The sequence below is a fragment of the Parus major genome, chromosome 21, assembly GCF_001522545.3.
Source record: "Parus major isolate Abel chromosome 21, Parus_major1.1, whole genome shotgun sequence".
In the NCBI taxonomy this organism is placed as follows: domain Eukaryota; kingdom Metazoa; phylum Chordata; class Aves; order Passeriformes; family Paridae; genus Parus; species Parus major.
Window position 1 is genome coordinate 7,384,810 of NC_031789.1, and position 12,243 is coordinate 7,397,052.

General features: G+C 52.5%; 1 protein-coding gene across 2 annotated transcripts in view; it reads right to left on the reverse strand.

The window, feature by feature from the left end:
- The window catches only part of CASZ1 (castor zinc finger 1), an 87,615-nt gene that overhangs the window by 41,070 nt on the left and 34,302 nt on the right, over positions 1-12,243 (reverse strand). For both annotated transcript variants that reach the window (XM_015648389.2, XM_019008770.2), the window contains exon 2: positions 4,832-5,398. In XM_015648389.2, coding sequence (XP_015503875.1) covers positions 4,832-5,398 — 567 coding nt within the window. The remainder of the gene's footprint in view (positions 1-4,831; positions 5,399-12,243) is intronic.

Genomic DNA, 12,243 nt, shown 5'->3' on the forward strand with positions numbered 1-12,243 from the left:
AGTTCCAGACACTTAAGCCCAGCATTCTGCGTGGGATTTGGGATGCCTGACTCCAGAATAAACACCCTGTTAGTCACAGAATGGGTGGCAATGCCCCTCCAGTGTCAGGCTCAGGGCATGGCACAACCTCATGGCTTGGTATTAATCTTACAGGATGTTAAATGCAGAACCATTCCTCACTGGGTCCAGAAACAAGACTTGCCTACAGGACAACTTTAACACACAGCATATTAAAAAAATTTATTCTGCCTTAAAGCAGTTCTCCTCTTCATCTCTTTTTTTTTCCTTTTCGCCACTTCCACTTCATTGTAACCCTGTGACCCAACAAAAGAGACCAAACCCAAGAAATCCCTACTGATCTAACAATTTCCTGTTTCTGTTAAATCTGCTTTCCCTGTTCTGCTTTTCCTTTCTTTATAGACCTGTTAAACAGCCCCCAGCTTCCCTCATAATGCCCTGACTTCTGAGCACCCTACAGAAAAACTCTAGCCAGCCTGTGTCAACCTGCAAGGGGAAAAAGAATACCACACTGAGGATCTGATATGAAATTAAACTAATAAATGTGATTTTTGCTAGCTTTAGCCACTGCCCTGAAAGTCAGTGTGTCCCATCTTTGCTACCATGTACCTCAACTGGTGTAAAGTTAAGTGCAAAATCCAAGCCTATAGGAAAGGGTAGGGGGGTGTTTCAGAACTTCTTTTGAGCTTTGTGAAGTCTGAGTTCAACTTTCACTGTCATGGATTTAACTCCCCAAATCCACCTTGAATTCTGCTTTTCCTCTGCTCAGATTTGCTTCCAGATGATCACAACACCTTCCTTGATCAACAGATTTGATTTGCTGGTGTTGCTCAGTCTTTCCTCACCCACATTTGGGAAGAAGCTCTGGCCCGTTCCCACTGCTCACTGCCAGAAGTGCAGCTCTACTCTTCCACCATGAGCCCAACAAATCTCCTGAAGTTAAGACAACCTGCATTCACCTAACATGAAGGACAGAGTCTCCTCCAGTGGAGGCACCTTACAGAAGGGAGCTGGCTCACCAGGAAGATCGTATGAGACCCAGCACCTCACTTCATAAAGACTTTCAGACAACGGTGAAGAGGCAATTGATGCTATCTAACTGACAGAAAACCCTCCTCACATCCACCAACTTACAAAAACCAAGCAGGACAACAGTTGGGAAACACTCCCTGCGAGGAATCCTGGAAGCCACAGGAAGCATTATCCCAGGTTTTCCTCCCCCTTCCCTGCAGTGCATTTTCCTATCCTTTCCTGTGTGATAATAAAGGGCTCCCTCTCCCCTTGCCGCTGCTCTCCATTTGTGGGCATTGCCAAAGAGCAGAGATCTGTGTGTCTCAGAGCAGCTATCATATCACAAAGGATCCGAAGCTAGCAAAAAAGGCGCTAAAAATAGCCTGCAGCAGCACACTATATATGGAAGGAAAAGCAAAACAGCCCAAATGGAGTGCAAGGTCTGGATATTGGGGGATGGGACATCCCAGCCAGGGATCTGTCCTTTATTCTGCTTGGGAGGGAAAATATGTAGACTAGGGGGATATAGAATGATGAGCAAGAAACTGGCACTTTGCATGTATACTCTCCTAAGTGGAGTCTCCCCAGGAAATTAGAAAGAGAAAACTCTCCTGTGCTTGAAAACAGGGCCAATGAATATTCCAAGAGACAGCCAAGAAGCTAAGAAAAGAAAGGCAGATCCAAAAGCTTGTACAGGGGGAAGCTCCTACTGACTGCTTTAGCCCACTGTGTAACAGAGAAAGTGAAGAACATGTGTAGGAAAATCTGCCTGGGTATGTGTGCGTCAGTGAACGCTTGTGGAAAGGGATCTGTGTCAGAGTCTGCACTGAGAAATCTCATTGCTATATATAAATGTGCACAGAGAAGCACAGCCTGGTCAGTGGGCAAGAGAGGGGGCCTGAATGAATGAAGAAATGTATCTGCACGTCCAGATCTGCTTCTGACACCCATCTCCTGACAGACAGCAGCTTTGTGACTCCTGAACGTGCTTCCCAGGTGGACCAGGAAGGAGCCACACAGGGCAAGACTGAGCACTGAGTCCTTAGTCCTGTTTTTCCGAGGGGAGGCTCAAAAAAAACCTCCATCTTATTTCAAAGCATGAGGCTTGATCAGCATTGTCCGAGTCTCTGTGACTTCTCCCTGATCCACAACAAGCCTTCCTGTCAGCCTGGAAGGACACAGATGTGGCCAGGGTTTGGCAACAGACCACAAGAGGTACTGGTGGAAGACATGGACACTAACTGAACCCCCAGAAAGTGGATAATGTGTGTACCCACCAGGACCCTGGGAAGCAGGAACCCTTCTCATCCCCATATAATTAGGACCACTTTTCCCACTAATCAAGAAAGCCTGTTAGTGTAGGATTTGGTTTTCTGTGTGGCTCCTGCTTTTCACAGAAGTTTCCAGCCGATGCAAGTATGGGCTCAGTTTTAAAGACTGCTCAGCACTGTCACCTCGTACCCTCTGTTCTCACAGGGAGCAACTGGTGCTCAGAATCTTCAAATCAAGGCTTCTGTGATGACTCCCCCAGAGCCACTTTGACTGGGAGGGCAGAGCTGTATTCCTCTCCTTTCATCAGACTCCTGCAACCCCCAGCTTCTGACAAAAAAATCCCTCCCTTTTGACAGAGGGGCTTCCAAATCTCGCTGGAATAAATTTAGCTCACACCCAGTAATATCAGGTCTTGAGAGGACTTGGTGATGGGCAGCTGAAAATTCATTTCCTGAACACTGACAGAAAAAGTAAAGGAAAATAACTTTGTCCTTTCCAAAGCAAGGGATGTTTCTCGTGCTTGCAGGGAAATGTTGCAAATGACATTTATAACAAGGTTCTTGAAGCAGACGCTCGAGACGTGGCAACACGTCTGTTTGCAAGTCAAATCCCACGTGGTTCTATATCTAAACTGGACCCCTCCTGTGCCATTACCTGCCTTAGATATAAATGAAGCTTTAGTCCCCCCCTTCCTGAACAGTTACCCATTTCTGCATAATCCTTTGACAATACAGCCCTGCAAAGGTATTTTACTCAAATCTCTTCCCCCAGTGAGAAACTGCAGCTTCTTTTCATTTTCCTTAGTTTGGTAACATTTTTTGCAAAATTTAAGTTCCCCTCCTTTTAGTTTTCATAGCAAATAAAAGCTGCAAATGGTGGGGTGGGGTGGAGTGGTGTGAATTAAAACAAACTAAACCAGAGTCCAGGCACAATCACCTTGTGTCTGGGAACGACAAGGGCTTTCCTATCAAAGGAAACTGAAGGTCACACTTTCCCTCATTGATCTTGCAATGTTTGTTAATTACTCTGTCACTGATGTGGCGAAGGATAATTAAACAGCTCTGTTTATATCTTATATGCATAATTATGTGCGCTGCCACTGAACTCGTGAAGACTAGAGAATGTGCCTCTCCAGAAGGGGAACGGACAGACGGAGATGAGTTTCAGCTGCATTATTAACAGGAGGAGGAAAACATGCGCACACACAAAAGGAGGAAAGTTTGATGGATTCACAAAGTGCTGAGATCAGGGGAGGGGTGCGTGCAGGTGGAGCAGATTAGGGGAAGATCTTTCAATTACAGATCCAGCCCAGCTGAGTGACAAATGGGGAGGGAGCTGCTCTGCCCTAATGGAGAGAGTTCAATTCACCCAAAGCTTTTATCAAGGCTTAGCACTCATACACCTCCCCACATCAATCTGGGGGAAACCTGGCTATCAGAAAGGGAGCAAGAAAATCATCTGAGGCTTTCCCAAATGTCTCTTGTTGAACTCAGCTCTTGAATGAACCACCAAAATAAAGCAGAAGCAATCTGAAAATAGGAAAAGACACAGCCGGAGGAAGAACACACCAGGTGGTGGGGGAAACTGAGGTTTGGAAGCGGCATTTTCACCAGCTGGATCCCGAGCTCACGGTGGACAAGGCTCAAGGACTGGGCCCCTCGGGAGGAGAAGCAGCACCACGACACGAGCGTCACCTCAGCCCCTCTGCCCGGGCCGAGGGACCATGAGGCCCCAAGGAGGGATGGTGACGTTCAGTGCTGGGTGGCTCTGTAGGGACTCTCTGGGGACCATCCCAGCCTTGTCCTGGCTCAGTTCGGCCTCCCACAGGCTCCTCCCGGTCCGGTTTCTGGAGGAACACCTCAGCAGCCATTCCCTCCAGAACCTGCAGCCCAGTGACTGCTCCCATCCTGCCCGGCCCCACAGGTGGAGCTGCCCGTCCAGGGACACGCTCAGTTCACCTGAGGTCCCACAGGTCGGGGCTTGGCCTCGGCAGCCACGGAACAGGCAGCCCTGCCAGAGCTCCTGGCCCTCCCCCAGCTCCTCCTGGGGCTTTCACGGTCAGTAACAACTAATCAAGGTGCCACGTGTGGCCATGAGTGTGCTTAGATAACCCAGCCAGCCCGTGTGCAGACACCCTGCAGAATCCACCTGGGATTTGTCACAAGACAAATCTCTGCTTCTCTTCACTTTTGTGGGAATACAAGACCAGGAAACCAGCACCCACCACAGCTACGGCCATCTGAGTGGTGTGAAGGACTCTGGAGGGTGAGATTTGCCCTACCCAGGGATCTGTGGTCTGGAAAGACCTATCCAGCCACGTCCACCTTCACACCACCCTTCTTGGGAAGGGGAGGCTAAGCCAGAGGCAAACTCTGTATGGTCCCAAGAGCAGGATGACGGTTCTTGACAAGGGGATTAGGGCTCTCACCTGCCCCCTTGGCTTCCAAGTGCTGCAGGACCTGGCATGGACACAGAAAATCTAACTCTGAAGCTGCCCTGTGTCAGGAACTGGAGGGGACAGAGGGCTTACCTGAGGTGGTTCCTGCACCCAGCTTGGAGCCTGGTTCGCCACTGGAGGACCGGTAGGCATCGTCCTTTGCTGGCCCATCTGAATCCCTGTCGTCCAAGAAGTTCCCATCCTGTGAGCCCCTCAGAGCGTCTGCCTCGTCCCCATTATCTTCCTCATCGCTGCAGCCCTTGGGCTGCACCATGTAAACCCCTTCAGGGGGCACCTCTGCGCTCTCGGTGCCTTTACATTCCTTGCCCTCTGCTCGCCCCAGCAAGGGCTCCTCGTTGTACTCCCCGTTCACCCATTTCTCGATCACCTCCCTCCTTTTGTCCTCCTCGATCTTCTGCACGCGGCTGAGTCCATCTGAAAACTCTGTCCCCAGCTCTTTTGTCCCAGGCTGGGACAGGTCCTTGTTGCTGCTCTCCTGCTGTGGCCCCTTGTCCGCACGTGCCTGCTCAGCTCCCCCGTGGTCGAAGACAACTTGGCGGCTCAGCTTGGCACAGATGGCATTTAGCTTCAGGCCGCCTTTGCGCTTGGCAGCCATCGCGGGTTTTCCTGAGGCTGCGTCAGTGCATATAGTTCTTTCAGCTGGGAAGAGAGAGGAGAAAGAAGCAAGGAAGGGCATTAGTGGGATCAGACAACTTGAACCCAAACAGCAAAAGGATGGTGCCAACCCAACGGGCTTTTAGGCACGACCAGTCTCATCCTTGGAAAGGTGGAGCTAATATGTGCTTCCTAAGCTCTGAGTGGAAGCCCAGCCAGAAGAGCTTATGAGAAGCATCCTGTGAACCTGCTGGGACCAAAATGTGCCACTGGCCACAAGAAAGGCACTTATTTGTGCTGGGACAGAACTGGGCTTGAAAGGCCCCAAACATCTCAGGCAGGTGAGCACGGCACCAACCTTTGTTCCTGGCTGAGGCAGGACACGGGTTTGTTAAAAGCCCAGACTGCCCTCTCCTTCAGACTGCAGCAACACCTGCTTTAGGTCCCCAGCTCTATCCCAGATGTAGTGGGTGCCAAAACCACACCAGCCAGCGACTGCACCCAAGCATCTCTAGCAAGGACAACAGCTTCCCAAGCCTAACCCTATGGGACAGCGAGGAATACACCTAAAAGAGCTTGTGCATAGTCTAAGAGAAGAGAACCAGTATGCATCTGAAAGAACCAGTACAAAGGACAAGAGCCCTGGCAAAGAGTGTGTACTGGAGCACCAGAACAAGACTGGTGTGTCCCAGTGGTATGGAGAAAATCGCTGTGGGCTGGTACTGGCTGATCAGGCCCCTCTGCCTGCTTGCTCTTGCACACAGGAAATTCTGCTCTCATACTTCCCAGCACAATCAGCTAATTAGTGTGAGTTTGTTATTTTAATGTAGTTTATTCATATGTGACAGCTAGTAAAGGAGGGGTGAGAGAAGGTAGGGGGAGAGAGGAAGAAGGTAAGGTCTTAACTTCAAGGTCACAGAGAATCTTGCACTAAATGGTCTCTATCAGAGTCACTTGCATAATTATTGCACCAACAACTAACAAGGTTCAATCCCAAATAAAAGCAAAATAATTATTCTAAAGCAGCTGCACTGTCTCATTTCTCTCTTTATGTCTGATACCTCTGAGAGATGCCCAGACTAAGCAGGGTTAAAGGACGGAAGGCTGCAGTGGGCACACTTCCCCCAGAGCAGAGCCGAGGCAGACCCTGCCCCGCATTCCAGGGCTCAGGAAGAGCACTCAGTAAAACACTTGCTGGTCACACATGCCACAGGAGTTACTGTAGGGATTTGCTGGAGGTGGAGGTCCCTCCAAAATGGGCTCTTGTATTTTACATTGTGCTGAAAGAGGGACCAGTCACGTGTAGACCAAACAGAACGCGTCTCCAGACCTCGAACGATGAGAACGGGTTCCTCCACTGCACCGGAGTCCCTCGTGGCACACACCTCCCTGTCACCAGCACAGAGGTGCTGCTCCACAGAAGCACAGTGAGATTAATCAGACCCCCTACAATGCACCCAGAAGCCACCGTGACAGCCCCTAATCCCATAACATGACAGCCCAATACAAACAGACTGAAACTTTAGACCTGCTGTCCAACAGCCAGAGAGAGGCTGCTTAGCGTAAACTCCTGACAGCTTCAGACATGCTTCCCTGTCAAGGACTGCAAGAAAAATAACCCCCCGACAAATATATCAGCCCCCTGCACAAAGGGAGGCAAAACGTCCTCCTCCACTTTCCAAACGCGCCCCCCGGCACAACACCTACGTGCAATCATGCTTTCACAAAGGGCAAGCACACGATGCTCCCAAACACGTACCTCCCCATCTAGAAATTACAGCTGTTCAAAGAGCTGTGTGTATGCGCTGGCACACTCTGTAAACACAGTCCTACACGTACAGGTTAAGAAGTCCCATCTCCCCAAAATACATTCCTGTGCCTTCCCCCACGCATTCCTTTTTCACACATTCCCCAACACAAGCCTGCAGCCCTCGCACACACAGATGGGCACAGGCAGATGCCCACAAAGCTGCAGGTCTCTGTTTGCCGGTGCCTTCCCTTCCAATCGCATTCCCACAATTTAGGGCACAAAGTGAAGGCCGATCCTGCGCCCAGCTGGTACCACAGAGGGAGTCTCAGGAGGCTGCTGTGAGCTCCAAGTGGAGCCTGGCCAGGACACTTAGGGTTCATGCCTGTGGGCTCAGGCCAAGGGCCAGGAGAACCCTGCTGGCTGCAGGTGGCCGGGACAGAGCCTCCACGCGGTGCCTGCCTGGGGCCAGGGCACTGGGTCAGCACGGAATCACCAGCCTCTCTCCCCAACACTGCCTGGAGATTCCCTGTCCACGTTCTCACCACAGCCAGCCCTACTTAACTGGTGAGGTCAGCATGGCTCTCAGCTGGAGATAACTGGGAGGCAGACATTCGGCAGCCTAAACCCTCACTGCCCTACCCCTTTCTGCCAGGAAGGCAGATCCCGTTATTCTGGTCTGGAGGTGAGCAGCCAAGTGTGTGCACCAGCTGGCAAATGAATATATAAATATTTATTCAAAGGAAAAGAGGAGCAGACGTTCCTGAGGCTGCACTTGCCGCGTATGCAGCAATTCCAGGGAGCCTGCAACTTGTCTTCCTTTCCTGCTCCGCCTCCTTCCATCTCACACACCCTGGCTTTGCCCCTCTACCTCCCCAGCTTCTGCCCACCAGCTCCTGCCCTGCCCCTTGGCATCCTTCCTTTCCCTTCTTGTGTTTGGGATTTTTTTCTCTTTGACATTTTGAAAATCTTTTCCTAAAGTTTAAGCTGAAAATAAAGGAAGTTCTGAAAACATACCACTTCCCTGATCTATAAAACTAACCCTCTCAGATACCTTCCTGGAATGGGATTTGCTCTGAAATATCAAGGCTCTTGCACATCTACATCTCACCTGTCCCAATATAGGTGGAAATCAGAATTTCCAGCTTCTTTTGCAAACCTTGCAACCTCTCTCTCCAGGTCTGGAGATATTATTTTATCTTTCCATTCCCTTACTTCCTTGTCTATGGAATGGGAGGGATATTATCAACATTCCTGTTCCCCGCTTTTAGGCTGTCAAATCCACGAGCAGAAGGGAAACCCTTCTTACAGAGAAATGCTGAACATGAGCCTTGAGTTGGAGGAGACCAGAGCACCTGTATTTCGTTCTCTCAGGCAGAGGGAGAGAAGCTGAGTTGCTGGATGAGGGATCTTTCTATCTGCCCAAGGTCGGGACTGCCAGATCCCCAAAGCCAGGCAGAGGCACCCTCCCCCCAGGTCGAGCTCCCCACCCCAAATCACTGTTTAAAGATTCCAGACTAAGTAAACATCCCCCTTCATTTTCTTCGTCTAAATAGAAATGTTTTGATTTCACATCAATCTAAGGAAGCCATTTATAACCTGAGCCTGTCACACGGACTTTTCATCTCCGCCCGGGACAAACTCTCCCACAAGCTCTATTTACACTGAGCACTTCCTCTGAAAACAATGCCACCGGGAGTTTACTCCTCTTTCCCCCTCTCCACACCCTTCGAGGAGACACAGGCTCTTCCCCCTCTGTCCCCATCGCGGTGGCATCTTGATGGCAATCCTCCCTTTGAGGGCCAGGCACAGCTCGCTGCAGCCAGGGAGGCGAACAGAGCTCACCTCGCCATCCCGCTGCCCTGGCAGCCCAGGCTGCTGTCCCCGTCCCTGTCCCCACTGCTGTCCCTGTCCCTGCCCCGGTCCCACTGCTGTCCCTGTCCCCACTGCTGTCCCTGTCCCTGCCCCCACTGCTGCCCCTGTCCCTGTCCCCACTGCTGTTCCTGTCCCGGTCCCACTGCTGTCCCTGCCCCTGTCCCCACTGCTGTCCCTGTCCCGGTCCTACTGCTGTCCCTGTCCCCACTGCTGTCCCTGTCCCCACTGCTGTCCCTGCCCCGGTCCCACTGCTGCCCCTGCCCCTGTCCCCACTGCTGCCCCTGTCCCGGTCCCCAGTGCTGTCCCTGCCCCTGTCCCCACTGCTGTCCCTGTCCCTGTCCCTGTCCCTGTCCCCACTGCTGCCAGCCCCTCCGAGCCGGGCTCTCCCCCTGCAGCAGCAGCACCCATCAACAGCGGGTGCTGCAAAGCTGCCCACGGCTCAGCCCTGCCTCCCCCGAGGGACAAACGGGCTGTGGGGAACACGCGGTGTGCAAGAACAAAGGGATCCGCAGCCCTGGACAGAATATCCCAGCCAAGGGGCGAACTGCTACAGAGATAAGTCCGGCTCTGCCGGGAGAGGAGGAGAGAGCCCAAGCCTGGCCTTAGCTCGGGGTTAATGCAAAGGGAGGCGGGCAGAGGGGAGGAAGGGTCCCCGCTGGAAGAGGAGGGCGCTGGGAGCTGGGAGAAGCAGCTGGCACGGGTGCAGCTCGCTGCTGCGGGCAGAGGCAGGGTGGGTGCAGGGCAGACCCCCGCCCCAGGGGCAGCAGCGCCCGTTCTGCCGGGAGAGGGATGCTAGCTGGGGAGGGACAGCCTTGTCACTTCAGAAGGCCGGGTACGTCGAACAGATGGAGCTTTCATATTCCTATTGAAGAGTTTTAAGCCCAGCTGAGCGGCTCCGTTCAGGAGGGAGGTCCCAGTGCCAGCTTTCCAGGAGCTGCAAGCTCTCATTCGATTAATTATTAACGGCATTATTTGGGGCAGGGAGGGGGAAGAAAGGAGGGCTGACATGCATGCACAGTCCTTTTCTTTTTTAACCACTGTGCTGCAAACTTGACTGGAGAGACTCCAGTCTGCCCCAGTAGTCCTAAACAGGGAGGGCAGCACGGCTCGCTGGGGTGGGAGGTGAGGATGCTGCACACTGCAGCCTCTTCACACGTGAGCTGCAGTCCCTAAAACGGAGCTAAACCTTCCCAGCAGAAGGCTGCTGGAGCACTGGGAACACGCTTCTCAGGAGCAATGCCCTGGCACTGCCCAGCCACTTGCTGGGAGGAGGCAGGGAAGGCAGCCAAATGCTCAGCCCCTACCAGAAAACATTTTCCCTCCAGCATGAAGACCTGTGTATTATCCCAGGCAGGGCCAGGGCAAAGGCAGAACATCCCAGGCATGGCCCACAATGTCTGAGAGTGGATTTAGTGCATATTCTCCCCTCTTCGGTTTATCAATAAAACATTTTATTGCTTTTAGCCCAGGAAATGACCTTGGATTAGTGGATGTTGTCTGTTCTGGCTGACCTTGGGGAGTTCACAAAGGCTCTTTAACAACCTCCTCTGCCCTGGAAGCATGGATCCTGCCTGTGAGCGTCTGCAAGGAGCTGGGGAAAGCCCTCCGTGCGAGAGAGAGTCAGACGTGACAGGCTCCAGCTCAGCACTGGGCAGGCAGGAGAAGGAGAATCAAAGACGTGGGAGGAGAAACCAAGTGAGCAGCCCGGGTGTCCTTACCCAAGAGCTGCCAGATTCACTCCCTGCTTTCCCACAGCCATGAGGGCTCTCCCCACACACCCCATCCATAAACCAGGGAGGAAAGGCTGGGGACTCTTCTCTGGTCCCCGCAGCCAGCACCTGCCAGAGCACAGTCTGCCTGCAGTCCTCACGGCTTGACTTTCTCCTGCCCGCCACCCTGGCATTTACAGACCTGCAAGGGGCTGCTTTTCTCCCACCTGCAGCTCCCAAAGCCTGTTTCAGCCCTGGCCCAAAGGGGCAGAGAGCAGTGCCAGCTCCCTTCAGCAAGCCCATCTGCATCCCTTTGCTCAGCCTGCTCAGCTGCAGAGCTCAGCTGTAATTTCCTGGTGGGGCAGTGCTTAGAAATGGGGACTGGACAGTGACGGATAGCACACCCCGAGAGCAGGGTGAAGCCATGGGCTCTGGAGATCCTGGTGCCCCACATTGGGGCTGCCAGCCAGCTGGCTTGCTCCTGTTTCTCACCTGGCCATGGGGCTGCTCCCTTGCTGCTGATGGGGTTTCGCTGGGAGAAGAGCTTTAGAACATGGGGAGCCCCTCCTTTACCCAAGCAGAAAACAGCCACAGCATCTTGGAGCGGTGTTTGTTTTCTGTGCAGGAGTGTAACTCTGAAGGGAGGGAATGGGACTGGAGAAACCGAGAGGAATTTCCCTCCTCAGGGGAACAGACACTACAAGTGAAGAGTAGTGAGTGCTGAGCTGTAAGTCAGGGCCAGGTCCCTGCATGCCACAGGGCACAAACAGCCCACACCCCTTAGGCCACCCCCTTGCTGCCCTTCCCCATCAACACAAAAGCCTCCCTTTTTAGCCGTGTCCTCTCCCAGTGTCCCCTGGTACTGGACACAGAAGGTCCCCATCCTCTCCTGCAAACATCTTAACCCTTGCAGTGCTGCCCACAGAGAGAACCCTCCTGGCTCCTGGCAGGAGCCCCTCCCCAGTGCCTGCTCCCAGCCCCCAGGTGCCCATCTCCTCCAGTTGCATCCTCCTGAAGAGCAAGCCCTAAAGTGTTAACGGCGATTGGTGAAATGGCACAGCAGATTGCTACAATAAATAATTTACTGATATTTATAAATATTCAAATCAGCAAGCTTCAGAAATTGAAAGGGGGGACTCAGTTGACGGGGAGGAGGGATGTTTAGGGAGGGGAGGGGGGTCTGACATTAATTCCCCGGCTCTCCAAATTCACTCGAGAACTGTTTCTCATTTCAAACAAATATTAAATCTTTTGGTGTCAAGCCTCCAAAAATAAAGTATCAAAGAGAAAGTCACCACCCCCTTGGTGGCCAATGCCTTGTCTGCCACGACTCTGGGTGCCCTGGGTGGCCGTGTCCTCTCAAACAGCCACTTACTGGGGGAACCAGGGCAGCCTGCACTGCCCTGGAGCCTGGGCACGAGCAAGAGCTTGTACACCCCCACCTGTAATGCAGCCCACCGCAGCACCAACCACCAGCCAAGACAGGAATTCCCATTACTATTATCTACAAGACCTTGCCTTCATCTTCCAGGAGGTTTTCTAAATCCCACTGGGAAGAA